At 47.2% G+C, this 17,430-nt stretch overlaps 1 protein-coding gene across 11 annotated transcripts in view; it reads left to right on the forward strand.

Moving 5' to 3' along the window:
* Window positions 1-17,430, forward strand: part of TRIM9 (tripartite motif containing 9) — a 91,351-nt gene that overhangs the window by 28,072 nt on the left and 45,849 nt on the right. For 6 of the 11 annotated variants that reach the window (XM_063948423.1, XM_063948418.1, XM_063948419.1 and 3 more), the window contains exon 2: window positions 13,928-14,059. In XM_063948423.1, the coding sequence (XP_063804493.1) occupies window positions 13,928-14,059 (132 nt within the window). The remainder of the gene's footprint in view (window positions 1-13,927; window positions 14,060-17,430) is intronic. The other 5 variants (XM_063948420.1, XM_063948421.1, XM_063948422.1 and 2 more) reach the window with 1 other exon arrangement.

The raw sequence follows: 17,430 nt of genomic DNA on the forward strand, positions 1-17,430 counted from the left end.
CCCGGGTCACATGTCTGGAAGCGGCATAAGTAATGAATCCCAGCAGAGCATGTTACAGTGTTATTTACTATTATCCTTTATATGGCGCCACAAGGGTTCCGCAGCGCCCAATTACAGAGTACATAAATAATCAAACAGGAAAACCGCAACTTTACAGCTGAATACAATATAGGACAAGTACAGGTAAATAAACATAGCTACATCAGCAGATGACACTGGAATAAGTATCAGGTGGCAGAAGACTGCTGGATTTGGTGCAGCTGAAGATTATTAAAGTAAGAGAAGGATAAGCACATGAGGGAAGAGGGCCCTGCTCGTGAGAGCTTACATTCTAAAGGAGAGGGGTGACACAGACGGGGTACATAGAGAGCGTGGGACCGAGGGTTAGGATGAGATTTGGCTGGGTTTGGTGAAGAAGTGGGTCTTGAAAGCCCGTTTGAAGTTTTGTAGAGAGGTGGAGAGTCTGAGGGGGAGAGGTAGGGAATTCCAGAGAAGTGGTGCAGCACATGAGAAATCTTGGAGGTAGGAGTGGGAGGAAGTAATCCATAGGCAGGAGAGTCGGCGTGCAGTAGCAGAGCGAAGAGGACGGGTGGGAGAGTAAAGGGAGATAAGGTCAGAGATGTCGATGGGAGAGGAGTGGGTGAGGGCTTTGTAAGCGAGTGTGCGAAGCTTGAAATGGATTCTGTAGTGGAGGCAGTGAAGGTCTAGTAAGAGGGGAGAGGTGGACGTAGTGCGTTTGGTGAGGAAGATGAGCCGGGCAGCAGCATTGAGGATAGATTGGAGTGGAGAGAGGTAATTGTCAGGAATGCCAGTCAGGAGGAGATTACAGTAGTCCAGTGAGTGGATAAGGGTCTTAGTAGCATCCTGGGTCAGAAAGGGTCTGATCCTGGAAATATTTTATTATTTGTTAAAGAATTAGAATTGTCTGCCAGTCGTTCAGTGCTTTCTAAATAGTCCCCACCCTCTTGTATGAACTTTTTATTAATACTGTTATTATTTATCCTTTCTTTATAAAACTCCAACATATGATACATAAAGGCTATAGAGAGCTGGGCTGGGTAATGTAGGGGGCGGGGCCTAATTGCTGGAGGCATGGTCAAAACATCTGTGAAAAAATAATGTTGTAGGCTGTGCACGGTTTCACCATGCATGAGTGCGATCCAGGGCCGGACTGCCCATCTGGCAATCCTGGCAAATGCCAGAAGAGCTGGTGGGACGGTTATGTCATACATAGAGCTGGAAAGGCCACGCACAGTGCAGCCTCCGGCTCTCTGGTCTGGATGCTCCACGCCCCCTGACTTGCAGCACGCCTCTGCCCGTTTCCATGGAAATGGGAGAGTGCTGCGATTCCACGCCCTTTTGCGGCACGCATGCCCCTGTCATGTGCGAACGCATGCGCATGTCAGGGTCAATTTTGGCCCCAGTCCGTCCTTTGTGCGATCACACCCCCCTTGCAGGCAGACGAGACTGCTTATTGACTCACTGGTGGGAGCGGGCACTGTTTGTCATATACAGTACAGTGTCCCTCAAAGGGATATCCGATTAGCCGTGGTAATTTTACTGCGGCTAATTGGTTCACTTGGGGCTATCCAATTAGCCCTGATGTGGCGCGCTCCTCCCCCTGATGCCGGCACTTATCGGTGATTATGGATGCATGTGAAGCATAATCTGCGCTAAGTGCCCGCTAGACCTGCGATAAGTGGCGTGAAAATATAAACTGTAGGTCTGCAGCTTTTCACAGGACTTATGTATTTTCACGCAAAAAAACTGGTGTTTTTCACGGGACCTAATTGGATAGGGCTATAAAAAAAAATTGTGGCACTATCACGAGTAATTGGATACTCCCCAAAGCAGTGAGCAAAGATATTTTTTCCCACTTCCAGTGACATTAGATACAATTTATAGAGCATGTATCTAACCAACAATTACTGATAACCGGTGGACTGTTTAAATTGCAAAACCGTTCCTATGCATCTTTACATTTCCCCTGAGAAACTCCAATCAGATTAGAAATGTATATAAAATAACTTCTATTAGCTTCAGCATTGTCAGTGCAGTTTTGTAGAGAGGAGGCTGCAGAGTATTTCAGCACTTGCAGATGCAGCCTGCTTTCCCGTCTGTCTGGTGACTGCTGTTCTGACAGGTTTGGCTCCTTGTCACGTTCTCCTGGCAGCATCCTCTGATTTTTTCATGTGTTTGTTCCTGCCAGCGTCTTATTGATCTGCGCTCTTTGGAATTGCTTTGCATCGCCTCACTCTACAGTCGCATGATGTATGGTTACTTTTCTGCACCTCGGCCCTTGAAAAGCCCCTTGAAGGTCATGTTTCTGATTTGCTTGAATTTATTGCGGCTCCAGTGCTGCGGATTCCTTATTTTCTTTATCAGAGCCGGACTGTAGTGCCCAGAGATCCCATCTAATGAACCAGCAGACGATGCACGTCCCATTCCTCATCGTGCGACAGCTCGGGTGTGCTGGTTAGAGACAGATGCAAATATTTCAAAAAGCTTCTGTATATTATACAGTATATTGACTATTCAAGTGACTGCACAGATCAATATCTGCTTGTTGGTCCTTGTGGTCACATCCTTTGTTCACTGACAATACAGCACCAGCTATTGCCAAGGACAGGCAGGGCAATGGGGTTTAGAGGTGGTGCTATAAGAGTCTGTTACAGCCTATACATGTTACCAAGGACAGGCAGGGCCATGGGGTATAGTGGTGGTGCTATAAGAGTCTGTTACAGCCTATACATGTTACTAAGGACAGGCAGGGCCATGGGGTTTAGTGGTGGTTCTATATGAGTCTGTTACAACCTATACATGTTACCAAGGACAGGCAGGGCCATGGGGTTTAGTGGTGGTCCTATATGAGTCTGTTACAACCTATACATGTTACCAAGGACAGGCATGGCCATGGGGTTTAGTGGTGGTGCTATAAGAGTCTGTTACAGCCTATATATGTTACCAAGGACAGGCATGGCCATGGGGTTTAGTGGTGGTGCTATAAGAGTCTGTTACAGCCTATACATGTTAATTCGGGATGCAGTTAATTTGCCAGCTGTCGGGATCCCGGCAGTCAGGATACCGACGCCAGAATCCTGACAGCCAACAGTGCAGACAGCTGGAATCCTGGCGAACAGCGGCTATTCCCACTCGTGGGTGTCCACTACACCCATAGAGTGGGAATAGAACCCGTGGCGAGCCATCAAGCCTGCAGCGCGCAGAGTGCAGCGAGCCCGCAAGGGGACTTTGTCCTCACTCTTCTGGCGGCCGGGATGCCGTTGTCGGCCACAGTTAAATCCTACTGATCCCGTTAATTCGATAACCCACCCAGTGTGCCTCCACCCTCCATAACAAGGAGTCCATTTGGGCAGTGCCACCTTTTTCTTCTGCTGTGGTGTGAGTGAAGAAAGAGAACACAAGTACATTTTGTGTGAACTGTGCAGAGGGGATGTAATCCAGTCCAGTTACCTAGGGAGGTTAAATGGATGGTTCAGGAATTTGATAAGCTTGTCTGAACATTTAAAAGTTTGGAGACCAGAAGGAAGTCTTGTGTGAGGGAGGGCATTCCACAGGGTGGGTGCAGTCCCCGAAAAGTCCTGTAACGGAGATGCAGTAGGTATCAATCTTGTAGAGGGGTTGAGTTGGGAGATATTTTGAGACAAGGGGAGAAATGTAGGCTGTTTGTGCGGTTTTATTAATGGCCTTGTATGTAAGTAAAAGTTTTTCATATTGGCGCCATTTGCATACAGCCAATCAGTGTAAGGACTGACAGAGCGGAGCAGCAGAATAACATTTTGAGAGGAAAATCAGCCCAGTCACTGCATTCACAGTCAATTGTATGACTGAGAGTCTGGTAACGGAAAGTCCGGTAAGAAGACAGTTGCAGTAGTCAATCCCGGAGATAATTAATGCCTGAATTAGGGTTTTCTTAGACTATGTGACAGGATTTGGAAACAAATTGAATGTAGGGAGCAAATGGCAGTTCAGAGTCAAGGACGACACCTAGGCAGTGAGTTTATAGGGATAGTGTGTATTGCTGCGTTGTCAGCACCATTCCAGTGTTTGGTCAGAACAATAACTGAACCTCTTGACCACGTCTACATGCCTTTATGCAATAAGCTGAAGCCACATGGTTGGCTGGTGACACATTTGCATGAACGAGCAGGTGTGCAGGCGCACCTGAGTGTATTGCCGCGACAGGTCCCTCTACTTGAGTAATCACATTCCAGGCACTGTCTTTGTTGTGCAGATTTTCATAAATTTTTAAGTGTTCTGATTTATTTTCCAGCTGCAACGCTGCCTCGCCGACTAATTCCATTCCAGCATCTGATTTTCCAGCAGAACGCAGATAACTAATCACATTTACAGCGACCCAAGGAGGCCATGCAATATTAATTCCTATTTACTTGCGTCTTGAAGGTCATTTCAGGGAGGATTACCGCAGCTGATGATAAGCATTGGGTTTAATTCTCCTTTTTTTTTTTTTTTATGTATGTTAACCTTTCGCTACCTGATAAGTTGCAGTGTGTTAGATTTCATGCTAGTAGTTATGGGGGGCAAATGACAGCATGGGGGACAGATATTTTTGTCCGGTGAGTATTTTGGCCTTTAAAAATAATTCTAGACGTGCAAAACTGCACTACAGGTAACTTACTAGTTGTTCCCATGGCAACCATTCACATTGTAGCAGCAAATTGTTTAATGCACTTTATTTATTTTTTTAAACATTCTGTAGTCACGGTTACAGACCACGCCCACAATCTGCAGTAACCCAGCCCCTATCTGCTTAATCACGCCCACCTCAGCCCCACTACTTTCTGGTGAAGCCATATTCACTTACCTATAGGGGGTGATTCCGAGTTCGCTCGCTAGCAGATTTTAGCAGCATTGCACACGCTAGGCCACCGCCCTCTTGAAGTGAATCTTAGCAGAATTGCGAACGAAAGATTCGCAGAATTGCGAATGAATAATTCTTAGCAGTTTCTGAGTAGCTCCAGACCTACTCACGATTAACGATCAGTTCAGTCAGTTTCGTTCCTGGTTTGACGTCACAAACACGCCCTGCGTTCGGCCAGCCACTTCCCCGTTTCTCCAGCCGCTCCTGCGTTTTTCCTTGGCACGCCTGCGTTTTTCCGCAAACGCCGTGAAAACAGAGTTTCCGCCCAGAAACACCCATTTCCTGTCAATCACACTCCGATCACTTCAACGATGAAAATTATTCGTTCGGCCGTGAGTAAATCTACTAAGTTTTGTGCTAATTTACTTAACGCATGCGCACTGCGTACCATGCGCATGCGTATTTTCGCCTACATCGCTCCTTAGCAAAAATCGGCAACGAGCGAACAACTCGGAATGACCACCATAGCTCGCTCCCCTTTCAAGCTGTGTAAATTTGGACTGTTGGAAGGTTTTAGGGCCCATTTATCACAGAATATATTTTGCGATAGCAAAAACAGCCCCCATAGGTTTCTACTTGTACATAGCATTCACCAACGCCAATGATTTATGATCTGAATAAGGTTTATGAACATTTCCGTACCATGGTTACTTAGCGTGGAGGCAGCCATATTGGAAATCACAGCCCAGTCCAACTTGCTAAGGGGCACAGTAATGGAACGCTGTCATTATTCTGTGTGTGACCGAGCAGTAAGAATATCATACGATGAGGTGACTATAGGGGCAGCGGGCGCCTGTGACAGCAGGAAACTCTGAGCTCACTTTATATATTTGCAATTAATCAAATTATCACCTTTTACTCACTGTAATACACCAGCGCTATCAATCAGAACTTTGTCCGTCTCATGCACTTTGGGGGTCATTCCGAGTTGATCGTACGCTGCCGATTTGCGCAGCGATCAAGTTACTACTGCGCATGTGTATGCACCGCAATGTGCACGCGTGTCGTACGGGTACAAACAGCATTGTTGCTATGCAATGCTTCTAGCGACGATTCCATTCGCACAGCCGATCGCAAGGAGATTGACAGAAAGAGGGCGTTTATGGGTGTCAACTGACCGTTTCCTGGGAGTGGTAGGGAAAACGCAGGTGTGTCCAAGCGTTTGCAGGGCGGGTGTCTGACGTCAATTCCGGGACCGGGCAGGCTGAAGTGATCGCAGCGGCTGAGTAAGGTCAGACCTACTCAGAAACTGCAAAAAACTTTTTCATCCCGCTCGGCTGCACATGCGATCGCACACTTGCGAATACACTCCGCTGTGGGCGGCGACTGTACGTTTGCACGGCTGCTAAAAGTAGCTAGCGAGCGAGCAACTCGGAATGAGGGCCATTATTTGCGGTATCTTTCACAAAACAGATAATGGCCTGTGGAGGAGTCGCTGGAGGTGGCGGTAGGATGAGAGGTTTGTGCGCATGGAGGAATAACGATGTGTGAAGTGTTTATTTTTTTTTATATTAAATATGAATTTAAATGACTCCCAAATAGCTGTCTGTAATGGTGTGTGCCAAGCAGTAAGCTGGAGGCTGCGTATATTATGCGTGGCGTTTAATTTAACAATAGGTTGATGATGTCTTTGTAGATGTGAAAGCTTTTATGTTGCTAAATGCAGTTATTTAGTCATGGTCGTATCACAGTATAAAAGTCATCTCACAGTAGAAACAAGAAAGGAAATTCAGGCGCGTCGTCAATGTTGTATTCTGTTGAGTGATTTGTGCCACTGCGTATGTTACGCTGCACCTGTGCCACAGTGGTCTTACGGCGGCACTCGCAGTGAGGATTGATTTGCAAAGTGAGTAACGGGCAGAAGCGTTTTGTGGGCGGTAACGGGGGAAACGCGGGCCTGTCCAGACTGTTTCGGACGCACGACCAATAGGGTTAGTCAGAATATAAATTACTGACTGGCGTGCATCCAGTATCTGTGTCTTTGTGCCCCAGTGGCAGATTTTCGATACCTTTATCAGCATATTTGTTGCACGACCGCTGCATGCTATATCGCAACTGCGACCAGTGGCAACCTGTTATGTGACTGGCCAGGGGGCTGCAGCCCTGTCCTTGTTGCTAAAGTAGATTTTATGCACGGCAGCATTGGGGGTGGGGCTTCGGTACAGGACGGGGCTTAACTCCAGCTCTGCTAAACTGGCTGGCTTCTGGGGACTGCATCAGCTGCAGCCCATAGAAGCCAGATAGGGCTGACGTTATAGCAGGGGAGTAACTCGCAGTGGACTGACAGTCCCAGGGGACAAATACATCTCCCCTGGGTCTCCCTGTCTGGTTGTGATTTGCAGGGAGCACTTCCTATGGGAAGTAAACTCGGCGGGTGGCAGATTTTACTTGGGGGGGGGGGGGCATTTGGGTACATCTCTGAAACAGGCCCTGTGTACCCAGGGATTCAGTCAGAGGTTACTCACTGCAAGCTGCCATATTTCCATAGAAATATTTTTGGGAAGCTCTATGCTCCCTCTGTCCTTTTCAGAGAAACTGCTTTGCACAGTGTCAGGAAACATTGATTAGAGCTGACGGGAATCTGATTTTGCAGAGACGTTTCCTTTTTAAAGAGTAAAAATCTGCATAAAGACAAGTGTCGGTTTCTCACCAGCTTAATTATGTTTTTTAATTCCAACAAGGGATTATAATCACTGCACATCAAACCATCACTTTATGTTAATTAATGTTGAATTAAAAAGGGCAACGAGGTTAATACCTTTGAGATCAGCCTGAATGCTTTGTACAGTCATTAATGTAACATGTCTACAAAACAAACGCAAGCTGCGATCATTCCTCTTCTGTGTACGGTTTATGCACTTACTGTACTTACCCGCTGAAAGTGGGAGCGTTGAACTTGGGGAGTAACCTCAAGAGATGATGAAAGCGAAAGACGTCACCGGTGAAATACAGAATGTAGATCTCCACGTACGTGCTAGTAATTCTCAATCCCGAGACAGAAAGCAGCGTCATTATATATTCATTTTTCCCCCTATTATAATTTTGTCGTTCAATGGCTTAGCATAGTATGCAAATCAGTGCGGCGCTGTAGAACAGCTCATTTGCATAACTTGCCGGGCAGAGGAGTTTGTCTTCGGTTGTATTAGTTTGTCATTTTGATTTTATTTGGGAAGTTCCGGTGGGGACAAAGCTTTTCCCGGTTGTTTTGGGTGTGTTACCTATTCTATTATTCTAGAAAGGTGCAGACAAAGGGGTATATTTACTAAACTGCGGGCTTATAGAAGTGGAGATTCTACTTATCTTAGCATCTTCGAGAAGATATAAACTAGAATCTGGTTGCTGTTGGCAAAATCTCCAGTTCTATAAACCCGCATTTTAGTAAATATACCCCAAATAATGGAGAAGTTAATGAAGCCTTTAATACAGAATAACAGAAGTGCGCCTTTTCATGGTCCGACACGTGAAAGACTACCTGTAACCAGCATACGGCAGAGGCAGGAATAGCCTAGGCCAGGGTTCCACAAGCTCAGTCCTAAACAGCAATGCGCTCACATCTTAAGGGTAGCCTCCTGCCTTCGCGACAGTCGCCGGGCCGCCATGATTTGGGTCGCAGCGGCTGCGTATGACGTCAAGCAGTCGCCTACGGCCTGCCTCCAAAAAATGGTCCGTACATGCCTGCGTTGTCCGGACAGCGCCCTCCCCAACGCCGCCCCCCAATATGCTGGGCACAGGAATGAACATGTCATTGCAGAAGCTATCCGTATCTACGTCACCGTCTGGCAGCTGCCTCTGCTGTGCCATTGTGTCTTACGCTTAGTAACAGCACCGGCTGCCTTCCCAGAGGCCAAGAAATCACTTCTTAGGAATGGCATTTTAAAAATATGTATATTATTCTTGTAATGTTTTTCCCCGTTAAGAGAAATGTTAATGCCAAATATAGTTTAAGTGTTAAGTATCAGTTATCATTAGATGTAATATCTATATGCAGAGACTTTTCCATAATGTTTAAGCAAAATGTGATGATACCATCATCTAGAAAGTTGGACACGGATTGTTCTGCTGCCTTCTGGTGAAGAACATAAACTCTTAATCGTCTCTGACTACTAAAGTTTCTAGGAATGAAAAGTTTAGGTGTCGCCCATTGCAGCCAATCAGATTCTAGCTATCCGTTCAATATTGCATCGTAGAAAATGACAGATAGTGGGGAATTCAATTGTTTGAAAAGTCGGTTGGGTGTCAGTTTTTTTCCTGTCTATTAGAAAAAAAACACCCAACTGACTTTTCAAACAATTGAATACCCCCCATAGAATCTGATAGGTTGCATTTAAGTTCAACTAAAAATGGTCTTTCCCGTATAAGGTATCACACCGGGCCAGATACTGACGTGCACTTACCGGGTGCGGCGGCTCTGGGGTCAGCGGCGGGCAGCAGGTTGGGAGTCTCCAGTGCCCGATGCTGTGGATCGCTGAGGAACACCACCAGCATGTTAGACTCCAAACCTCTGTTCTGGGTCGCGCCAATCCTACGCTACGAGTTGCATCCTTTAATCTGCCCGAGAGTTTGTGACATAAGGTGCAATGTACAAAGGTGGTCCATTGAAATATGGGACAAGGTCGTATTTCTGCCACTTGTGTCATTGTGCTGTGCGACATATGCTAAACATCTCTTCTGGAAAATACGTATCTCCTCCACCCTTATATAATCTTACCTGTAATATCAGGTGCCTGTGCTGGTGTCGCAGCACCTGTGCTGCACATATCTTACCTGTAATATCAGGTGCCTGTGCTGGTGTCACAGCACCTGTGCTGCACATATCTTACCTGTAATATCAGGTGCCTGTGCTGGTGTCACAGCACCTGTGCTGCACATATCTTACCTGTAATATCAGGTGCCTGTGCTGGTGTCGCAGCACCTGCGCTGCACTTGTCTTACTTACCTGTAATATCAGGTGCCTGTGCTGGTGTCACAGCACCTGCGCTGCACTTGTCTTACTTACCTGTAATATCAGGTGCCTGTGCTGGTGTCACAGCACCTGCGCTGCACCTACCTTACTTAACTGTAATATCAGGTGCCTGTGCTGGTGTTGCAGCACCTGCGCTGCACTTTTCTTACTTACCTGTAATATCAGGTACCTGTGCTGGTGTCACAGCACCTGCGCTGCACTTTCCCTACTTACCTTACTTAACTGTAATATCAGGTGCCTGTGCTGGTGTCGCAGCACCTGCGCTGCACTTGTCTTACTTACCTGTAATATCAGGTGCCTGTGCTGGTGTCACAGCACCTGCGCTGCACTTGTCTTACTTACCTGTAATATCAGGTGCCTGTGCTGGTGTCACAGCACCTGCGCTGCACCTACCTTACTTAACTGTAATATCAGGTACCTGTGCTGGTGTCACAGCACCTGCGCTGCACTTTCCCTACTTACCTTACTTAACTGTAATATCAGGTGCCTGTACTGGTGTCACAGCACCTGCGCTGCACTTGTCTTACCTGTAAAATCAGGTGCCTGTGCTGGTGTCACAGCACCTGCGCTGCACTTTCCCTACTTACCTGTAATATCAGGTGCCTGTACTGGTGTCACAGCACCTGCGCTGCACTTTCCCTACTTACCTGTAATATCAGGTGCCTGTGCTGGTGTCGCAGCACCTGCGCTGCATTTGTCTTACTTACCTGTAATATCAGGTGCCTGTGCTGCTGTCACAGCACCTGCGCTGCACTTGTCTTACTTACCTGTAATATCAGGTGCCTGTGCTGGTGTCACAGCACCTGCGCTGCACTTGTCTTACTTACCTGTAATATCAGGTGCCTGTGCTGGTGTCACAGCACCTGCGCTGCACTTTCCTTACTTGCCTGTAATATGGGGTGCCTGTGCTGGTGTCACAGCACCTGCGCTACACTTTCCTTACTTGCCTGTTATATCAGGTGCCTGTGCTGGTGTCACAGCACCTGCGCTGCACTTTCCTTACTTGCCTGTAATATCAGGTGCCTGTGCTGGTGTCACAGCACCTGCGCTGCACTTTCCTTACTTGCCTGTTATATTGGGTGCCTGTGCTGGTGTCACAGCACCTGCGCTGCACTTTCCTTACTTGCCTGTTATATCGGGTGCCTGTGCTGGTGTCACAGCACCTGCGCTGCACTTGTCTTACTTGCCTGTAATATCAGCTGCCTGTGCTGGTGTCACAGCACCTGCGCTACACTTTCCTTACTTACCTGTAATGTCAGCTGCCTGTGCTGGTGTCACAGCACCTGCGCTGCACTTTCCTTACTTACCTGTAATATCAGGTGCCTGTGCTGGTGTCACAGCACCTGCGCTGCACTTTCCTTACTTGCCTGTTATATCGGGTGCCTGTGCTGGTGTCACAGCACCTGCGCTGCACTTTCCTTACTTGCCTGTTATATCGGGTGCCTGTGCTGGTGTCACAGCACCTGCGCTGCACTTTCCTTACTTGCCTGTTATATCGGGTGCCTGTGCTGGTGTCACAGCACCTGCGCTACACTTTCCTTACTTACCTGTAATATCAGCTGCCTGTGCTGGTGTCACAGCACCTGCGCTGCACTTTCCTTACTTACCTGTAATATCAGGTGCCTGTGCTGGTGTCACAGCACCTGCGCTGCACTTTCCTTACTTACCTGTAATATCAGGTGCCTGTGCTGGTGTCACAGCACCTGCGCTGCACTTTTCTTACTTACCTGTAATATCAGGTGCCTGTGCTGGTGTCACAGCACCTGCGCTGCACTTTCCTTACTTACCTGTAATATCAGGTGCCTGTGCTGGTGTCACAGCACCTGCGCTGCACTTTTCTTACTTACCTGTAATATCAGGTGCCTGTGCTGGTGTCACAGCACCTGCGCTGCACTTTCCTTACTTACCTGTAATATCAGGTGCCTGTGCTAGTGTCACAGCACCTGCGCTGCACTTTCCTTACTTACCTGTAATATCAGGTGCCTGTGCTGGTGTCACAGCACCTGCGCTGCACTTTCCTTACTTACCTGTAATATCAGGTGCCTGTGCTGGTGTCGCAGCATCTGCGCTGCACTTATCTTACTTACCTGTAATATCAGGTGCCTGTGCTGGTGTCGCAGCACCTGTGCTGCACTTGTCTTACTTACCTGTAATATCAGGTGCCTGTGCTGGTGTCACAGCACCTGCGCTGCACTTTCCTTACTTACCTGTAATATCAGGTGCCTGTGCTGGTGTCACAGCACCTGTGCTGCACTTGTCTTACTTACCTGTAATATCAGGTGCCTGTGCTGGTGTCGCAGCACCTGTGCTGCACTTGTCTTACTTACCTGTAATATCAGGTGCCTGTGCTGGTGTCACAGCACCTGCGCTGCACTTTCCTTACTTACCTGTAATATCAGGTGCCTGTGCTGGTGTCACAGCACCTGCGCTGCACTTTCCTTACTTACCTGTAATATCAGGTGCCTGTGCTGGTGTCACAGCACCTGCACTGCAGTTGCAGTAATTACCTGTAATATCAGGTGCCTGTGCTGGTGTCGCAGCACCTGCGCTGCACTTTCCTTACTTACCTGTAATATCAGGTGTCTGTGCTGGTGTCACAGCACCTGCGCTGCACTTGTCTTACTTACCTGTAATATCAGGTGCCTGTGCTGGTGTCGCAGCACCTGCGCTGCACTTTCCTTACTTACCTGTAATATCAGGTGTCTGTGCTGGTGTCACAGCACCTGTGCTGCACTTGTCTTACTTACCTGTAATATCAGGTGCCTGTGCTGGTGTCGCAGCACCTGTGCTGCACTTGTCTTACTTACCTGTAATATCAGGTGCCTGTGCTGGTGTCACAGCACCTGCGCTGCACTTTCCTTACTTACCTGTAATATCAGGTGCCTGTGCTGGTGTCACAGCACCTGCACTGCAGTTGCAGTAATTACCTGTAATATCAGGTGCCTGTGCTGGTGTCGCAGCACCTGCGCTGCACTTTCCTTACTTACCTGTAATATCAGGTGTCTGTGCTGGTGTCGCAGCACCTGCGCTGCACTTTCCTTACTTACCTGTAATATCAGGTGTCTGTGCTGGTGTCACAGCACCTGCGCTGCACTTGTCTTACCTGTAATATCGGGTGCCTGTGTTGGTGTCACAGAACCTGCGCTGCACTTGCCTTACTTGCCTGTAATATCAGGTGCCTGTGCTGGTGTCACAGCACCTGCGCTGCACTTTCCTTACTTACCTGTAATATCAGGTGCCTGTGCTGGTGTCACAGCACCTGCACTGCAGTTGCAGTAATTACCTGTAATATCAGGTGCCTGTGCTGGTGTCGCAGCACCTGCGCTGCACTTTCCTTACTTACCTGTAATATCAGGTGTCTGTGCTGGTGTCGCAGCACCTGCGCTGCACTTTCCTTACTTACCTGTAATATCAGGTGTCTGTGCTGGTGTCACAGCACCTGCGCTGCACTTGTCTTACCTGTAATATCGGGTGCCTGTGTTGGTGTCACAGAACCTGCGCTGCACTTGCCTTACTTGCCTGTAATATCAGGTGTCTGTGCTGGTGTCACAGCACCTGCGCTGCACTTTCCTTACTTACCTGTAATATCAGGTGCCTGTGCTGGTGTCACAGAACCTGCGCTGCACTTTCCTTACTTACCTGTAATATCAGGTGTCTGTGCTGGTGTCACAGCACCTGCGCTGCACTTGTCTTACCTGTAATATCGGGTGCCTGTGTTGGTGTCACAGAACCTGCGCTGCACTTGCCTTACTTGCCTGTAATATCAGGTGTCTGTGCTGGTGTCACAGCACCTGCGCTGCACTTTCCTTACTTACCTGTAATATCAGGTGCCTGTGCTGGTGTCACAGCACCTGCGCTGCACTTTCCTTACTTACCTGTAATATCAGGTGCCTGTGTTGGTGTCACAGAACCTGCGCTGCACTTGCCTTACTTGCCTGTAATATCAGGTGCCTGTGCTGGTGTCACAGCACCTGCGCTGCAGTGGCAGTACTTACCTGTAGCGTGCCCATGTCTTGTCCTTTGCTGGCACTTGCTCTGAACTCTGTGTTTTCTTGTCATTGCAGAGCCAGCTTTCCCAGGCCCTGAACGGACTGTCAGACCGAGCTAAGGAAGCTAAAGAATTCCTGGTCCAGCTAAGAAACATTGTCCAGCAAATCCAGGTACAGTTGTCAGCTGACAAAGAATCAAAGCAAAAGGTTAATACACAATTTGTAATGATTATCTTACAGTGTGAAACTTGTAATGATCTGTTCTTACATTGCGCACACGTCGCTGGTGTTACAAGTTCATGTCAGTTGTTAGTATAAACTTTTAAATGAAAAAACGTATTACCTCTACTTCTATATGTAAAGGGGGGTGGGGGGGGGGGCGAGTGCACTTCTAACTGTAACATCCCCCACCCCACTTTAATGCAGCACCAAGTCTTCTGGAGAAAAATCTAAACACAAGGGGCCTAATTCAGACCTGATCGCTCGCTCAGGGTTTTTTGCAGCGCTGCGATCAGATAGTCGCTACCCATAGGGGAGTGTATTTTCGCTTTGCAAGTGTGCGATCGCATGTGCAGCCGAGCGGTACAAACAGATCTTGTGCAGTCTCTGCGCAGCCCAGGACTTACTCAGCCACTGCGATCACATCAGCCTGTCCCGGACCGGAATTGACGTCAGACACCCGCCCTGCAAACGCTTGTACACTCCCAGAAAACGGCCAGTTAACACCCACAAAAGCCCTCTTCCTGTCAATCTCCTTGCGATCGCCCGTGCAAATGTATTCTTCGCAGAAACTCATCGCCGAGCGGCGATCCGCTTTGTACTTGTGCGACGCGCCTGTGCAGTGCATGCGCAGTTCTGACCTGATCGCAGCAAAAAAAACGCTAGCGAGCGATCAGGTCTGAATTACCCCCAATGTCTCATCTATAAACCCAGATTTTATTGTTGCATTATTTACACCCCACGCAAGATTTACTAACCAGCCTATGTAGAGAGATGTCAGAGAAAGTAACAATGTGACTATAGGGGAGGGAGTACAAATAAGCGTAATACTAAAGACCAGGAAAACATTTCTATTCCTCCTCTTCTAGATCAATCTAGTGCAGGCTTTGTTGCAGCATCCTAACTATGTGCACCCATGCAACACCTGGCCATTCCCACTTGTGTCGCATGTTTCACTAGGAAAGTATTCATAGGGGTCAGTAGAATTAGCTGCGATTTACTCGGGAGGGGTATGGATTAAAAGATCGACTATGAATAGGTCGACACCATATGGTCGACAGCGTGAAAATGTAGACCGTACAAAAGATCAACAGGGTGGAAATGGTTGACACAAAAATGATCAACACAAGTATTTTTTTTTTTGGGGGGGGGGGTTTGGTGCCATTTTGTATGTTTAACCTCTGGAGTGCGAAGCTTGGCGTTAGCTGCTCTAGCTTATGGGCTACATAGGACTCTATTCGGAGAAGGTTACATAGTAACCTACAGCAATGGTCGCAGCACATGCGTGGTCAGTAGAGCATGCAAGCGCAGTCGTGTTGCGGGGTGTCGCTATAGAAGTGAAATTGTGGAATTACCGATCAGTTCCCTTCTTACACATCGCAGGAACGTTCTCCTTTCAATGCCCCTGTTCATATTTGTGTGTATTAGTACATCCCGGTAATATCTTAATTTCTTATTACCACAAATAGTGGCGATAGCTTATAATTATCAGATCTCGGATGCATGCGCGGTTAGCTACAAATCATGAAACGGGCGACGTTACATCCTGCGTTCCAACCAGTCCCTGCGTCTCCTTTTCTTGTGTCTTTTCAATAACTTTTTCTTTTCAGTAGCTTTTTGTTTTTGGGGTTCTGAACACTGGGCCCAATTCAGACCTGGTCGCTGCTTTGTGAAATCACATAGCGGCCGATTATCAAATGACTACGTATGCTCTGCAATGCGCAGGTGCGCCGCCAAACAGCGACAGGATGGTGCGAAAATTTTGATCGCATGGGCGTTCGCAGGCTAGTTGACGGGAAGAGGGCGTTTGTGGGGGTGGTAACTGCCCGTTTTCTGGGAGTGACAGGGAAAACGCAGGAGTGCCCAAGTGTTTTCAGGGCGGGTGTGTGACGTCCGCTCCGGCCCCGATCAGCCTGTGTGTATGGCACTGTAGGAGTAAGTCCTGGGCTGCGCACACACTGGAAACATCATTCCATGGTGAGTGAGTTGTGAACGGATTTGCAGATGTCCGCTGTCTGGCAGCATTTTTGCACGCCGTACACATGCATTCGCACACTTGTACAGGGCGGGTTTTCACTCTCTATGGGCGGCTGCTATCTGATCGCAGACCTCTGCAAAAATGCACAGCAGATCAGGTCTGAATCGGGCCCAAAATCCTGCCTTTTTTTAACTTAAAATAGGGATTTTTAAATAACTTTTCATGTGCTCAGAGGTGGTGAATTGAAAATTGCTATAAAATTACCAGAAGTCCGTTTTTTGCTGACAATTAGGCGGTTTGCGGTAAAATCGCTGTGTTTACAGCTAAAACATCTTTTCACGGCTAATTGAATTTGACTCTAAATCCTCAAATATTAACAATAAAACAGACTCTGTAATAAAAAAGGCAAAAATTAGAACTAAGCAAAATACCACCACTAAATAATGACGTGAATGTGTATCGCACCAAAGATTAAAATGTGTGAATAGATGATACAATAAACCATTGGGAAACAAAAACACTTGTGTATCAGTCTCTACAAGGAGAATTACCCACAGTTTAAAAATGTCTCTGAATACTCCAACTTAATAATATTCCCATTAATTATAGGTGTTATTTGCAGAATTTTGCATTTCATTGACATAAAGACATACATAATAGTATTTAATGTATATAAAATGTATAATTTATAGTTCTCTATTAACAGCTCGTTCAGGTCACTGATTACTGACAGAACAATGGGAAAAATGGAAGATTCAGCTTCAGAGAGATAAAGTGTAGAAGTTGCCCGTAGCAACCAATCAGCTACTAGCTGTCATTTATCTGGAACAGTCTTTAAAATGACAGCTACAAGCTGACTGGTTTTCCGCTTTATCTCCCTCCAAGATTTGAAGCATCTCCCCCCGCTGTGCAATGTTGTAACTAGAGTCTGTTGTGCTGAACCCACATTTTCCCTGGTTTGCGAATAATGCCCGTAATGTTTGTTTACACTGAGAAGAATTTACTGTCCCATAAGCTTGCAATCTGAATGATCTGTTAGGAATATTGAGCGCAACTTGTTAGTGTCTGGATACATCCATCAGACTGTTGGTTGTAGGCGACCTATCATAGTCCAGCGGCCAGCTGAGGCAGAACTCTCAGAGATAGGAGTACCTCTGTGTGGAAATCACTTGTATTGGCATGACGCACAAGCAGCTATTCTATTCTTATTGAGGGGGAAATGTGTTTTTGTCTGGATACTATTGCTGATATTATTGATGAATTATATATTACTGTCCCCAGTGTATTGTTGTGCTGCCCATGTATGTGTTATCAGTAAATGTTTGTATGCTTATTAAAGTGTGGTATACCATAATAGCCGCAGAGTTTCCTAAGGCACAGG

This window comes from Pseudophryne corroboree, chromosome 12 (assembly GCF_028390025.1).
Source record: "Pseudophryne corroboree isolate aPseCor3 chromosome 12, aPseCor3.hap2, whole genome shotgun sequence".
Taxonomy (NCBI): Eukaryota; Metazoa; Chordata; class Amphibia; order Anura; family Myobatrachidae; genus Pseudophryne; species Pseudophryne corroboree.